Source organism: Aptenodytes patagonicus, chromosome 1, assembly GCF_965638725.1.
Source record: "Aptenodytes patagonicus chromosome 1, bAptPat1.pri.cur, whole genome shotgun sequence".
NCBI lineage: Eukaryota > Metazoa > Chordata > Aves > Sphenisciformes > Spheniscidae > Aptenodytes > Aptenodytes patagonicus.
Window position 1 is genome coordinate 39,245,194 of NC_134949.1, and position 14,181 is coordinate 39,259,374.

Below are 14,181 nucleotides of genomic sequence, written 5' to 3' on the forward strand. Positions count from 1 at the left end.
TCCCTGGGCAGCCTGTTCCAATGAGAATCTTTCAATATAATTAGTATTCCTAATACAAAAGTAACCTAGGTGTTATTTCTTGCTCTCAACTCAAACACAGATTGTTGGGTTTTTTCTTAGCTTCTATGGTAACACATTTGACTGTCCAATTGTTATGTTTAGTTTCAGTCATATAGTTAAGAATAAGCCATAAATATATATAAACTAGATTTAATATAGGTTGGCATGGTATTAATTTCACATAGAAATTCCAAAGTGTGATGAAAAAAACTTAATGCAAATGAAGATGAGTACTAGCCATTGGGTAGCTGTTACTATGACATGAGTTTCTTCTCATAATTACTCCGAACAAGGTTAGATAGTTGGAGGAAGGGGGAACTGTGGAGTTGTGGTAAAGAAATTTTTACTTCAATTTTAAAATACTTCGGATATACATTTTTTCCCCTTTCTCAAATGTTTCAGCAGTATTCAGGTACTTATTATTTAAGTAGCTGCTTGTGCAATTTTATTTTGCTTTTTTGTTATACAGCTGTTCTTTAGAGGTGGCTCTATCTACTTCTGTGCTTCCCTTTACCTTTTAGTTTATTCCTTTATTTTTACCTATAGTCCTTTCATTTACTGCTCTAGACTGTCTTGGCCTTCACTTTCCGTTGCTGCCCTGCCAAAAGCAGTGTCCTTTCTGTTTATACCTTATGGGACAATTAAGAAGCTCTCCTTCTCAGTATGTTTCTACATAGATAGTCTTTCAGCTCTAATGCAGAGCTTATGTTACATTAACAAACAAACTGGCTGTTCAAGCTTGTTTTGTTGTGTGGGAAAAGCTTCTTTATGTTGAGATCATGTTTGCGACTATGGAAAGCAACCTGATCTCTGGTGTTAAAAACTGTATTTTTTTTTAAATTATGAAAATGCTGAGGTTTTGTTGTACTTTCAGGTTCTGCATTAGCAGCTAATGTTTGCAAAAAGATCACAGGGCGTCTCACTAGTGCTATAGCCAAGCAGGAGGATGTGTCTGTTCAACTGGAGGCACTGGATATCATGGCTGATATGCTGAGCAGGTAAACATCCCTCTTCCGAAATGCTGGTGAATGCTGATAAATACTCTTTAAAGCTTGAACTTTGATTTTCCAAATACTAAATTTAAATTACTTTAAGTTATATGAAATAATATGGTAAGGTATTAAGTATAGGTGAAACTTCATTTAGGAAAAAAAAACCAGTGAATGTATTGAAGAGAAATTGATTGATAGATCAATTACTTTAGTTCTCAAAAGATTAAATAATATAGTTTTAAGCTTATTTCTAATGTTTATTGCTTTGAGGGTATATTTTAAATGTTTTTTTTTTAAAGTTCCAAAAGCTTAAATTTAAAGACTTAATTGGAATCTTTGTGATGTTTTGGGAATATTTAAAGGAATTGTTGTACAGTATATGAACAAAGTTATCTAGATTCAATTGGTTTGAGTTTGTGTTTTGTCTGTTTTAAGGCAAGGAGGACTGCTTGTTAACTTCCATCCTTCAATTCTGACCTGTCTGCTCCCCCAGCTGACTAGCCCCAGACTTGCTGTGAGGAAAAGAACCATCATTGCTCTTGGTCACCTGGTTATGAGTTGTGGCAATATGGTTTTTGTTGACCTCATTGAACATCTGTTGACAGAGCTGTCTAAAAATGATTCCATGTCAACAACTAGGACCTATATACAGTGTATTGCTGCTATCAGTAGGCAAGCAGGTCATAGAATAGGTAAGAAAAATATATAAATTATCTGTAACTTTAAAAGTTTTTAGATGAGAGTAATTATTTTGCCAATTTTTTTCTCTTACCAGGTGAATATCTTGAGAAAATAATTCCTTTGGTTGTAAAGTTTTGTAATGTAGATGATGATGAACTACGAGAGTATTGCATTCAAGCCTTTGAATCCTTTGTTAGGAGGTAAGTTATTCTCGGGTACCTATTTCAGGCTTTCTTAAGATCCAATAGTGTGTACCATTTGGTTGTAAGCTGTCAAGAGGCAGTCTCCTTGGTACAAAATATTTTTGCAAGCTTTGAGCTGGAACTGTTCCTATAACTCTGTCTTGTAACTTAACTGTTAAGCAGTGTGTTATGTCTGTACTTCAGAAACTTTTTGCTGTGCCATTGCTACTTATGCAAACAGGAGGGGGGAAGTATTCTAATAATATCTGTTGTCCAACAGTGGTGGCAAAAAATTGATATCCAAAGGCATATCTTGGTCCTCCACAACCTTCCAGTCTAGCAGATCCAGTTACATAGTAGCATTGCCCTTTCTGACCTTCTTTTCTGAATTTCTGTAATTCAGATGGGTGCACTGATGGTACTTGGTTTGGCTGATGTCTCCAAAGTACAGTGTATGGCATGAAGTCTTCTGGAAATATTTTACTCTTCAAAGTAATTTGACATTGATTGTATTTTTGTATTACACAGGTGTCCTAAAGAAGTTTATCCTCATGTATCTACTATTATAAACATTTGTCTTAAATATCTTACCTATGATCCTAATTACAATTATGATGATGAAGATGAAGATGAAAATGCTATGGATGCTGATGGTGGTGATGATGATGATCAAGGTATATTCTCTTTTTGGTTTGGGGGAGAGGAAGAGCTTGTGAACCTGCACTCGTCTGAGAAAATTGATATGGGTGGTATTGCTACTAAGTACCAGTATTTGAATGACTTGTGTACTTTTGCGTTCAATTTTTCTACTGTTTTTAAACATATCTTATGAACTCAGTTCTTGGAATAAAAGTATAGGATGTTGTTGCTGGAGATAAATAATTGCAAGGGTGAACATAAAGTACAAGACATTTTAAAATACTTGAAAGGTGGGAAAAGGCAGAAGCATGTAGGATGATATAACTAAAGTGAGAAGAACATCAGTTAATGAATTGAAAATACATATTCAGCATGGGAAAGGCTTCTCACTACTTTCCACTAGAATATATTGTTACCTAATGCATAAAATCAGAATAGATTGAAAATTGCGAAATACTCGGTATTTTTCTGTAAGATAAAAAATGTTTTAGACTGAAAGGCATAACATATTGTTAATACAGTGGCAATACCTTGCCATATGTAAGGTTTTGCTTTATGAAAACTTGGACACACAAGTAATCTTAACCCAGAGCATGACATTCTCATTACTTTTAAGAATGCATGAGCTGTGTAGTTGTTGCTTTAGCACTTAAAAAGTCAATTTCTATTGTTTATTGTAAATTTTTGTTGCAATTTTTGGGGGCAGAGTATAGTTTTTTTATTCCTAGAAAGAAACAAACAGAATAATTTGTTGAATCTTGATCAGCTAGTCATTGTTGTTGCATTGTCGCTTATGTCACAAATAAAAAGGAATATGGTTTAAATCAGTAGTCAGGCTATAAATGCGATGGGAACCGCCTTGTCCTGTTTGCAGTTTAAATTAATACATGTGTAAGACTAGCGTGAAAAAATTGGCAGATAAAATAATTAGCCTTACAATTTAGGCAATTTAGAAGGCTTTTTATGTATGGTTTTTAACGTACTTCTGAACCTATTTCTTTGTGCCTTACACAAAGAACTCAAGTGTGTTCTTATTAATTGTTTAAAATAAAACTTGATGCTTTGTCTAGACTTGAACATATGCATAATTTATTTTTTCAAGGGAGCGATGATGAATATAGTGATGATGATGACATGAGCTGGAAAGTGAGGCGTGCAGCAGCTAAATGTCTGGATGCTGTGGTTAGCACACGACATGAAATGCTTCCAGAATTCTACAAAACTGTATCTCCTGCTTTAATAGCCAGATTCAAAGAACGTGAAGAGAATGTTAAAGCAGATGTTTTTCATGCATATCTTTCTCTTTTAAAACAAACTCGACCTGTGCAAAGTTGGCTTTGTGATCCTGATGCAATGGAACAAGGAGAGACACCTTTGACAATGCTTCAGAGCCAGGTTATTTGTCAAGATTTTTGTTATCTTTGGGAAGACACACTGAAGTTGTGCCCTGTTCATAAGGATAGTTCTTGAAATATGCCACATCATACTTTCTTTGTACACAGATTTACAGTTTATTACTGTAGTACTAACATAGAGAGCAAGCCAGGTAAACTAGCCCGGAAAAGTGCAGCAGTCTTGGAAACTGAAATTACTAAATCATGCAAATGTGCTTATCTGACTTCAGTTGTTCACCGTCACCTGTAAAAGTTGCGTGTCCTCTGAGTTTAGCCAAATTACCAAAGCAAAATAGTTATTTTGTGCATTCTGTAATGCAGATGTAAGCTCTAATGATCAAGATAAAACTTGATTTGCTACAACGTATTTTATTTGCAGAATAAAAAGGATAGTGCTGAAAAACTTTTTCGAAGTGAATTATTTGGGTGACTTTTCAATTGTTGCTCTCTACAGTTTTATTAATGCAAATCTAGTTTTGCTTTGTTTCATCTCACCTTTTAAAGTTAAATTACTATTCTTTTGGATAGCAATTCTTTTGAATCTTCATTTCCCAGTGTTTATAACTTCTCTAGTTCTGTAGAGAAATCAGAAATAGAGGGGTAGGACACACATCTTTCTTTATATCCCCCCAGTGATCAAAGATGAAAGAAATGTCAGGTATTGAATCAATTAACAGATGTGTGATGATTACAGGTCCCCAACATAGTTAAAGCCTTGCACAAACAGATGAAGGAGAAGAGTGTGAAGACTCGTCAGTGTTGCTTTAACATGCTGACTGAGCTAGTAAATGTATTACCTGGAGCCCTAACACAACATGTTCCTGTACTTGTACCAGGTATGAGAAACATATTATTAACCTAAAGATTTATTAGCAAATTGGATGTGGAGTTTCAAAATCTGTCTTGACTGTGCTTTTTGCAAAAGCTTTGAAGTGTTGCTTCTATTTAAAGAAATTGGCAAAATATATCAGCTACTGCATGGATCCATATAAATGTTTTAGTGACATATTTCCATTAATCTTGAAAACAAGGGTTGGTTCTAAGATTGAGATTTTTTTTTTCTTCTGTATCTTAAAAAAAAAAGTTAATTTGCTTAATTGCAGGATCAAATTCCCTTCTCGCTCATTCTCAACAGAGCGAAATGTTGTGCGTATTTTAGCTTTTGGGACCTAAAATGTTGAATTTTGAAGTAACAAGGAAAAGTAAGTTTGGAAGAGTTAAAGGTTCAGAATCCCATTATAATTAAGAAAATACATCACAAACCATCAAATGGCCAATGTCCTCTGTGTAGAGGAAGCTTGAAAACTAATTGATTGAATAAAATGGTGAAAGGGGCTTGGAAGCATTCAAGAAAGGCTGGGAGCAGGAAAACATAAATTGAGTATAGCTGCCTTCAGAAATTGTGACGTGTTCCAACAGAATATAAATACCTAATCTAAAAATACATTTTTCTTTCTTCTTCCAGGAATAATTTTTTCACTGAATGACAAATCAAGTTCTTCTAATCTGAAGATAGATGCTTTGTCCTGTTTGTATGTGATCCTCTGCAATCATTCTCCCCAAGTCTTTCATCCTCATGTTCAAGCATTGGTACCTCCAGTTGTAGCTTGTGTTGGAGACCCATTTTACAAGATAACATCAGAGGCGCTTTTGGTTACCCAACAACTTGTAAAAGTCATTCGTCCTTTAGACCAGCCTTCTTCCTTTGATGCTACTCCTTACATCAAAGATTTGTTTACTTGTACAATCAAGAGATTAAAGGCTGCTGACATTGATCAGGAGGTGAAAGAAAGGGCAATATCTTGCATGGGTCAAATAATTTGTAGCCTTGGTGACAGCCTAGGCACAGACCTGCCTAGTACACTTCAGATCTTCTTAGAGAGACTGAAGAATGAGATCACTCGGTTAACTACAGTGAAGGCCATGACACTGATTGCTGGTTCTCCTTTGAAGATAGATTTGAGACCAATCCTTGGGGAAGGAGTTCCTATTCTTGCTTCTTTTTTGAGAAAGAACCAGCGAGCTTTGAAACTGGGCACTCTTTCTGCTCTAGATATTTTAATTAAGAATTACAGTGACAGCTTGACAGCTGCTATGATCGATGCTGTCCTGGATGAGCTTCCACCTCTGATTAGTGAAAGTGATATGCATGTATCACAGATGGCCATCAGTTTTCTGACAACGCTGGCTAAAGTATATCCTTCCTCCCTGTCAAAGATTAGTGGGTCCATTCTCAACGAACTTATTGGGCTGGTGAGATCGCCTCTACTTCAGGGTGGAGCACTTAGTGCCATGCTAGAATTTTTCCAAGCTTTGGTTGTGACTGGTACAAATAATTTAGGCTATATGGATTTACTGCGCATGTTAACGGGTCCAGTGTACTCACAGAGCACAGCACTTACTCACAAGCAGTCTTACTATTCCATTGCCAAATGTGTTGCTGCCCTTACTCGAGCCTGCCCTAAGGAAGGACCAGCTGTTGTAGGTCAGTTCATTCAAGATGTCAAGAACTCCAGGTCCACGGATTCCATTCGGCTTTTGGCTTTGCTTTCTCTTGGGGAAGTTGGGCATCACATTGACTTAAGTGGACAAATTGAGCTGAAGTCTGTAATACTAGAAGCATTCTCTTCTCCTAGTGAAGAAGTCAAATCAGCGGCATCTTACGCATTAGGCAGTATTAGTGTTGGCAATCTTCCTGAGTATCTGCCATTTGTCTTACAAGAAATAACCAGTCAGCCGAAGAGGCAGTATCTTCTTCTTCATTCCTTGAAAGAAATAATTAGCTCTGCATCAGTGATTGGTCTCAAACCATATGTTGAGAACATCTGGGCCTTACTCCTGAAACACTGCGAATGTGCAGAAGAGGGTACAAGGAATGTTGTTGCTGAATGCTTGGGCAAGCTTACGTTAATAGACCCAGAGACTTTGCTTCCACGACTCAAGGGATACTTGGCATCAGGTGAGTAGTAGTAACTCATGTACATATTGTAGCACATGGCCTTATGCTATCTATTAATAAATTGATCTAGTTTTGCAAATTATTTGCTTAAATTTTGTGATACTCTGGAAGTTTTGCTTTCCTCCCGCCCCAACAATGTGAAGCTTAGATGGTTCTATTTTTACTAGAAGTTACAGGAATTGATTTTATGGTCTGCTTTCAGACTGTGGTATTTCAATTAATGATGTGACGTTTAACTAAGAGTTATAAACTTTAAAGTGGAAGGAGCATGGGTGACAAAGGGACAGCGCTACTTGATGAACCAGTTGCAACATGTTGACATTTTGGTGTAAATTACAGTATTCCTAACTTTCAGATAAGAATCCTGAAATTTTTAAGGATTAGAAATGATCATTGTGCATAATTCATTAATCAGTTTCATATCAAGAATATTGACATGTTTTCTTCATGTGATTCTGCTTTAAAGAGGAGAGTGGTTTGTAGGCCTATGTGGTGAATTAAAAAATCTGTCCTAATAGGCTCGTTACTTGAATTTTCTGTAGCAGATAAAGTTAAATGTTTATTACAAATGTTATGGTCTCTTCCCCTGTTTAAAATGGAACACAGGAACATCTGTGGAGAAAACATTGCATTGCTAGTAATAAGTAACATTTCTTCTTTAGTGTTCTTAAGAATATTAAAGTTTGACAAGAATGGAATTGAACATGATTTAAATTCTGTAATTGTACTGTTTTAATGTTACATATTTACACTTTTGTTTCATATTAGGGTCCTCATATGCTCGAAGTTCGGTGGTTACTGCTGTCAAGTTCACTATTTCTGATCATCCACAACCCATAGACCCACTCTTGAAGAACTGCATAGGTAAGTTCTTTACTTTAGTGACAGCTTCTACGTTTTGAAGCAATAGAATTGCACTTAAAAATTGTTTGTTGTGTTTTCAGAAAAAAATATTTTGCAGATACCAGAATTAGCTGGTAATGGTAACTGTTGAAACAGTTATAAAATGTTTCTGTACTAGCCAACTATTTCTATTAATTCTAGCTTGTTTGTATTCTGAGCAGTAAAAGCCGTGTGATAAAAATGGTGTGTATTGAAGCTGTGATGGGCAAAGAATACAAGGAGCTAGGGCTTTTAGGAAGACAGTACCCAAAAGCTGGTTTCCTTTCCCATAGTCTTGCCAAATGATATCAGTTTGATGTAGTAAGGTACTGTCTTTACCCAGAAGGGTGGTCTGGGAAATACTTGACATTCAGTCATTGAAAATATGTATGCACATGTGAATTCTAAGTATTATCAGGTGGCAAATTGTAAATTTAGAATCATAGAATCATTAAGGTTGGAAAAGACCTCTAAGACCATCGAGTCCAACCATCAACCCAACACCACCGTGCCCACTAAACCATGTCCCTAAGCGCCTCATCTAAACGTCTTTTAAATACCTCCAGGGATGGTGACTCAACCACTTCCCTGGGCAGCCTGTTCCAATGTTTATCCACTCAATTTAGGCCCTTAGGATTCTATAATGCTTCGTGATCTGAAAGTTATTGGAAGCGTGTATATTTTTACAGGGATAAGGTAATCAGAGCTTTCAGTATAATATCAGTATGATGAAGAGCTTTGCAATGCTGTGGTTTTTTGATCTTTTTTCATTTGTATGACAAAGTATTGTAGATTTGTTTAATATGCTATGGTGAGTGTTTTCTAGTGGCTTGATTACAGGTTTAAAGATCTATAAAAATTGTGTATACTGCTAAAACTCATGGGGGGGGAAAGATTAATCTTTGAAAACATACAGTTTCGTAGAGAGCAAGGTTTTTATTTATGGGGAAGTGGTGTCAGTTCCTATATGTTATTTTCATCACTAAGCTTAAAATTTTTTTAATAATATGTTAAAGAATTGACTATGCTTGTGGGTTTTTCCCCCTGCTGTCCCTCCCACTGAAGTTGCCTTGCCACTTTGGTTTCTGGAAATACTTACTGATTATCCAGTCAAAAACTATTGGTATCTAGTACTTAAAAAAATCTCAGTCATCTTGAGTTTTGTTACTGGTTTTTTTTTTTCCTTTTCTGTGTAGAAGTCACTTTGATGTTTACACCCTTTTATTTTTCTCCTTTTAAAAATTTCACTCCTCTTGGAAGTTGCTAGTAAAACTTCACAAACATTGGGGGAAAAATATGATCTGTTCCTGGAGGCATTTATTTTAACAAGGCTGTGTTATAGAACTATAGACATTCTAAATCGAAGATTCGCAGAGAGCGTGGCGGGATGGGATGGAATGGGAGAGGTGTTGCTACATTAATATATACTGAGTGGGCTTAACTTCTGGTAATTTAGGAATTCTCAATATATGCCAATTCAGGGGTTAAAAATCAATATATTAATAGTTTCCTTAAGAGCTGCTCTCTAATTCTTGAACTGCAGAATTTAAATTGGTTTTCTAATGCATATTCTGAGAGACTTTAATGGAGAAAAGGAAAGATTGTGTTAAATATAATTTTCATTAATTTACACGCTATACCTCTAAAAAAAATTGTAATATCATTAAGTGATAGCCATTTATTTTGGTGGTGTGTTTTTACTTCTGTTTCATTATCTGAAATGCTATATATCTCAGTTATATAATACTTTTGATACGATTATAATTAGATTTATTTGTGTAATCATGCTAAAATAGCAGGTATTGGTCTGTTATATCGAAATAAGTCCTGCACTAAATATGTCCTTTTGAAAGGTTAAAACTAAGCAAAGATATTTTTAAAGTAGCAAATGAAAAAGGTGCTTATAGGTTGACTTATTTCTGTACTCGATTGCAGGTGATTTTCTGAAAACATTGGAGGACCCGGATCTCAATGTCAGGAGGGTAGCCCTAGTGACATTTAACTCAGCTGCACACAATAAACCATCATTAATAAGGGACCTCTTAGATACTGTGCTTCCTCATCTTTACAATGAAACAAAAGTCAGAAAGGAATTAATCAGAGAGGTATGTTAACTAAGAAAAACAGTGCTAAATGTAAGTAGATTATTTGTTTTTCTAAATATATTACTTCTTAACTTTGTTTTTTATTCGCTGACAGGTGGAAATGGGACCATTTAAGCATACAGTTGATGATGGGTTGGACATAAGGAAAGCAGCTTTTGAGTGCATGTATACTCTTTTGGATAGCTGTTTGGATAGACTAGATATATTTGAATTCTTAAACCATGTTGAAGATGGCCTGAAGGATCACTATGATATTAAGGTTAGCTGTCATTTTTCTCTGTGTAAGCAGTGACTTAGTCAAAATATTTTTAAAGAGTGAATAGACTGAAATGGTAAAAATACTACTTCGTATGCTTAAGTACTTCACTATATTTGCCATTTTCATTAAAGTGTTGCTGTTAAAAAGGTTACACAGCATTGTAGGAAATATCTCTCCATATATGTGCTGAGCATAACTGATTGTTGAATTGGTTTTCTCTCAACCTAGATGCTAACCTTTTTAATGTTGGTGAGATTGTCTACCCTTTGTCCAAGCGCAGTGCTGCAGAGGTTGGATAGGCTTGTTGAACCTTTGCGTGCTACATGTACAACTAAGGTATTGTTTTAAATTTAAAACTTATTTAAGTTAATTATTTTGTGTTGTTTTATAGAAGTATAAATGAACTCGTGTATGAAGAATACTTCTGAGAATCTAGGTGTATTGCTGCAGCATTTACTGAGTGATAGTTCATAAGCTGCAATAGGGCAATATAAATATGTGGGCCCTTGTATAGGCATTAAATTTCTTTAAATTACAAGTGGAAGAGTAGACTTGTTAGCTTCTTTTTAAAAATCCTCTGTTTCTTTGATGCCATTTCTTTTGTTCCTTAAAAATCCAGCTGTCACTTGGGCAACTTGTAAGTCTCATTTCATTATAAATAGTGAAACTGAAATGCTGAGGGTTTTTCTGGCTTCTGATGATTATGTTGTTGCAGACAAGCATTTGGGTGACGAAGGATAGAGGCAGTGTAAAGTGGTCCTATTTTTGTTGGGGTTTTTGTTTGGTTTTGTTTTTCCCTTCTTCATTTATATTACAGGATTCTTGGGTCTTGGCACAGTTAGTCGTCTTCCATTCCTGCTCTTGTCTTGATCCACCTGCATGGTCTGACAGTCATTTAACGTCTGATTTATCTTGCTTTTCTATTACTGTAATCTGTTATATTTCACATCAAGAAATTTGACTGCTTTTAATGATAATTTGTGTTTGTATCACTGAAACATCTTTGAGAATTCTAACAGAAGGTTAAGCAGTTATTCTAATGAAGGTCAACTTTTGTAAAATTTCTGTTCTCTGGAAACTGGAAGTATTGTGATAATGTCATTTTAATGTTGTTTGCTGACCTTACTAGCTAGAGGTTGGCTGCTATAATTGTTTTGATTTGGTAATTGACTTGGTAGCTTACAACCTTTTTCTGCTTACCTTGCAGTATTCAAGTTTCAGTCTTACTTGTAAACTGCTGGCAAAAAGTCTGCTAAAAAGTAGATGTTCAGAGGTTTTTTTTTTCTTGTTTTTTTTTTTTTAAGAGCTTAGGCCATTTTGAAAGCTTTGCAGAGTGGTAGTATGGAAGGAAATAGGTCTTTAAGATACATTTTTTTTAAGGTGGGTGTAGAGGGAGGGTTAAGCAAAAGTTTCAAACATATTTTCATTTTTTTCCCTAGGTAAAGGCAAACTCAGTGAAACAGGAGTTTGAAAAGCAAGATGAACTGAAAAGATCTGCTATGAGGGCAGTAGCAGCGCTTCTAACCATTCCAGAAGCAGAGAAGAGTCCATTAATGAGTGAATTTCAGTCACAGATAAGCTCTAACCCTGAGCTGGCAGCCATCTTTGAAAGTATCCAAAAAGATTCATCATCCACTAACTTGGAATCAATGGACACTAGTTAGATGTTTGTCCAAAATGGGGACCATTATGTTGAACCATATGATGCACTGAATTGACAGGCTATGAGTAAGAAACAGAAAAAGTACATAATCTACACATTGTTCCACTTTATTTACCTTTATGGAGACAGTTGGCTTTTCCCATTGTTGCTTTTCTAGCATTTATTCCAGAAGTGTATTTCCATAATCCAGAGTTTGTTAACCACTCTTGTTTTAGTGGATTTGGCCATATTTGGGAATTAAAAAGTTGACGCATGGTGTATGGAAATAGGTTCCAACATCCATTTGCCCTGTAATGTTTAGGATTAAAATGTCAAAATTTTGTGACCATGATTTTTTTTTTCTTTTATTCACTCTTTCTACTTGTAAACAAAAAAGGGGGGGAGGTGGGAATCAAGCATCCAGGTGCACCATGTTTTTGTATAACTTTTTATTCTTTTTTGTTTCAGCTTCATAAATTGGTTTGGCTGGCAGATGAATTCTGTGTAAGACTTATTATATTAAAGAGAGGGTTTGGGCACAGTTCAAAAAAAGCAGACATAAATGTTCTTTTTAAAGGTGTGGGGATTAGAAAACAAGTATCCCTGTTCACACTAATTTTGCATGAGCAAGTTTACAAATATATATTGTCTGTAAAACAGCATGTGCAGTTTATTCGTAATGCAAGTTAAAATAAGTTCTACTGTATCAGTGCAGTTTTCAAGTATTTTGACATACAGAACATTCATACAGGAAGGGACGAATGAAGGTTGGTTGTCTTAGCCTTTTAAAGTGCCAGTAGTATGACCCTGCAGATGTTCTTACAGTAAATATGACAACTCTGCAGTTTTCATGGTTTTTCATACTCAAAAGCTGGGTCCCCTGGAATTGAGATGGACAAACCAGAAGATCGGAGGGAAATAGGATGAGATGGAGGTAAAATAAGTAGAGAACAACAATAGCTGCTAAGTGGCTGCTGAACTCTGGATTCAACTTTGCTTGTGTTTTAAAAGTATGAAAGGAGGTTTCTTCGGTGGCTTCTACCTCCTATTCTTCATCCAACAGCTTTTGTTAAGGCACTAATATATGGTGTTACCTAGACAAGTGTTGCCAGACCATCATTTTGTGCCTGTCAGAACGTTTTCTGGCATCTGGAACCACCAGTAGATCACAGTGCTGCAAGTGTCATACAGTATTCTGGTGAGACAGGAAACAGGGAATGGTCTTAAGACTGGAGAGAGATAGAAAGCAAACAGATACGAGGAGAAAAAAAAAATCTGCCGTGAATATGCTGAGGTAATCTAGAAGTGGATGAGAAGGTGATAGCTGGCAGTCCTGCAATGAACTGGATTTGGGAATTTAATAGCAAAAGATGGGGAACTGCTGCCTCAAGTTGAGACTTGTCATTACTTGGTTAATGCAATTGCTTAGTTGTCTTTTTTTAGTCAGATCTGAAATTGATTTTTCTCTAGTTAACTGGTATTTTTTAGCTAGTTTGATATTTTGGAAACCTGTTACATGGATACGTGGCATAAGCTGCTACGTGACTAAACAAACATACAGTTTTATGACCTCAGAGGTGGTTTCCCGTGAGCATTGGAGTTCAGGGGCAAATTCTTCACCTTACATGCTTGCAGCTTGGGAAAATCAAGGGAGATATTGGTGCATTTTACTTTAATAAAAGGACCTGAATGAAGAGATCTATGAGCTCATTCAGTAGTAACAACTTTAATGCTGTAGAAATATTTGAAACTGTAGCTTTCTCTGTCTCCAAAGTCTCCATATTAATGTAACAATTGTCTTCTAGAAGTAGAAATAAATGAGATTAAACGTACCAACATATCTAAATGTCATGAAAAAGAATGGGATGACTCTAGAGAGAAACCATATGGTAGAAAAAGCACTGTGAGTTAGGTGCATTTTATCTTGCTGTATAACTCATCTACTTCAATTACAGCAATATACAGGCCTCCTAATTAAGAATCTGTTGTGCTAATTAGTTGTGAAACTAATCTTAGAACTTTTTTGTATTAAGTTTTAAGGATGCATTAAAATGTTTTATAGACCTAAAGCTAGGTGTGAGAATGGTATGATAAACATGAAATGTGAGGCTAAAATATGTAAATGGAGTAGGTGACAACGGTAGGTAAACAGAATACTTAGATTTGTAGTTGAGAGATTTGTGTGTGTTTATGTACTACTATAACACCTAATGTGGTGGATGCAAATAATCTTCGCTTTGTTTTACAGTACATTACAGTGGAGCAAGCTTAAGGACAGAAGAGAAGGTTGAGCTATATTACATAGTGAATGCTTTCTTGCAAGAGAGTAATTTTCACTTTGACCACTGATGAAGCAGGTGGGAACATAAGAATTAAGTCTTCCCTG

The 14,181-nt window shown here is 35.7% G+C and overlaps 1 protein-coding gene across 1 annotated transcript in view; it reads left to right on the plus strand.

Annotated features, from left to right (window-relative positions):
* The window catches only part of CAND1 (cullin associated and neddylation dissociated 1), a 31,317-nt gene extending 17,453 nt beyond the window's left edge, over window positions 1-13,864 (plus strand). The window contains exons 4-15 of the mRNA XM_076332399.1: window positions 935-1,058; window positions 1,488-1,744; window positions 1,828-1,933; window positions 2,444-2,589; window positions 3,657-3,949; window positions 4,643-4,784; window positions 5,414-6,907; window positions 7,676-7,771; window positions 9,725-9,894; window positions 9,989-10,153; window positions 10,382-10,489; window positions 11,593-13,864. Of these exons, the coding sequence (XP_076188514.1) occupies window positions 935-1,058; window positions 1,488-1,744; window positions 1,828-1,933; window positions 2,444-2,589; window positions 3,657-3,949; window positions 4,643-4,784; window positions 5,414-6,907; window positions 7,676-7,771; window positions 9,725-9,894; window positions 9,989-10,153; window positions 10,382-10,489; window positions 11,593-11,817 (3,326 nt within the window). The 3' untranslated portion in view covers window positions 11,818-13,864. The remainder of the gene's footprint in view (window positions 1-934; window positions 1,059-1,487; window positions 1,745-1,827; window positions 1,934-2,443; window positions 2,590-3,656; window positions 3,950-4,642; window positions 4,785-5,413; window positions 6,908-7,675; window positions 7,772-9,724; window positions 9,895-9,988; window positions 10,154-10,381; window positions 10,490-11,592) is intronic.
* The last annotated feature ends 317 nt before the right edge of the window (window positions 13,865-14,181 follow it).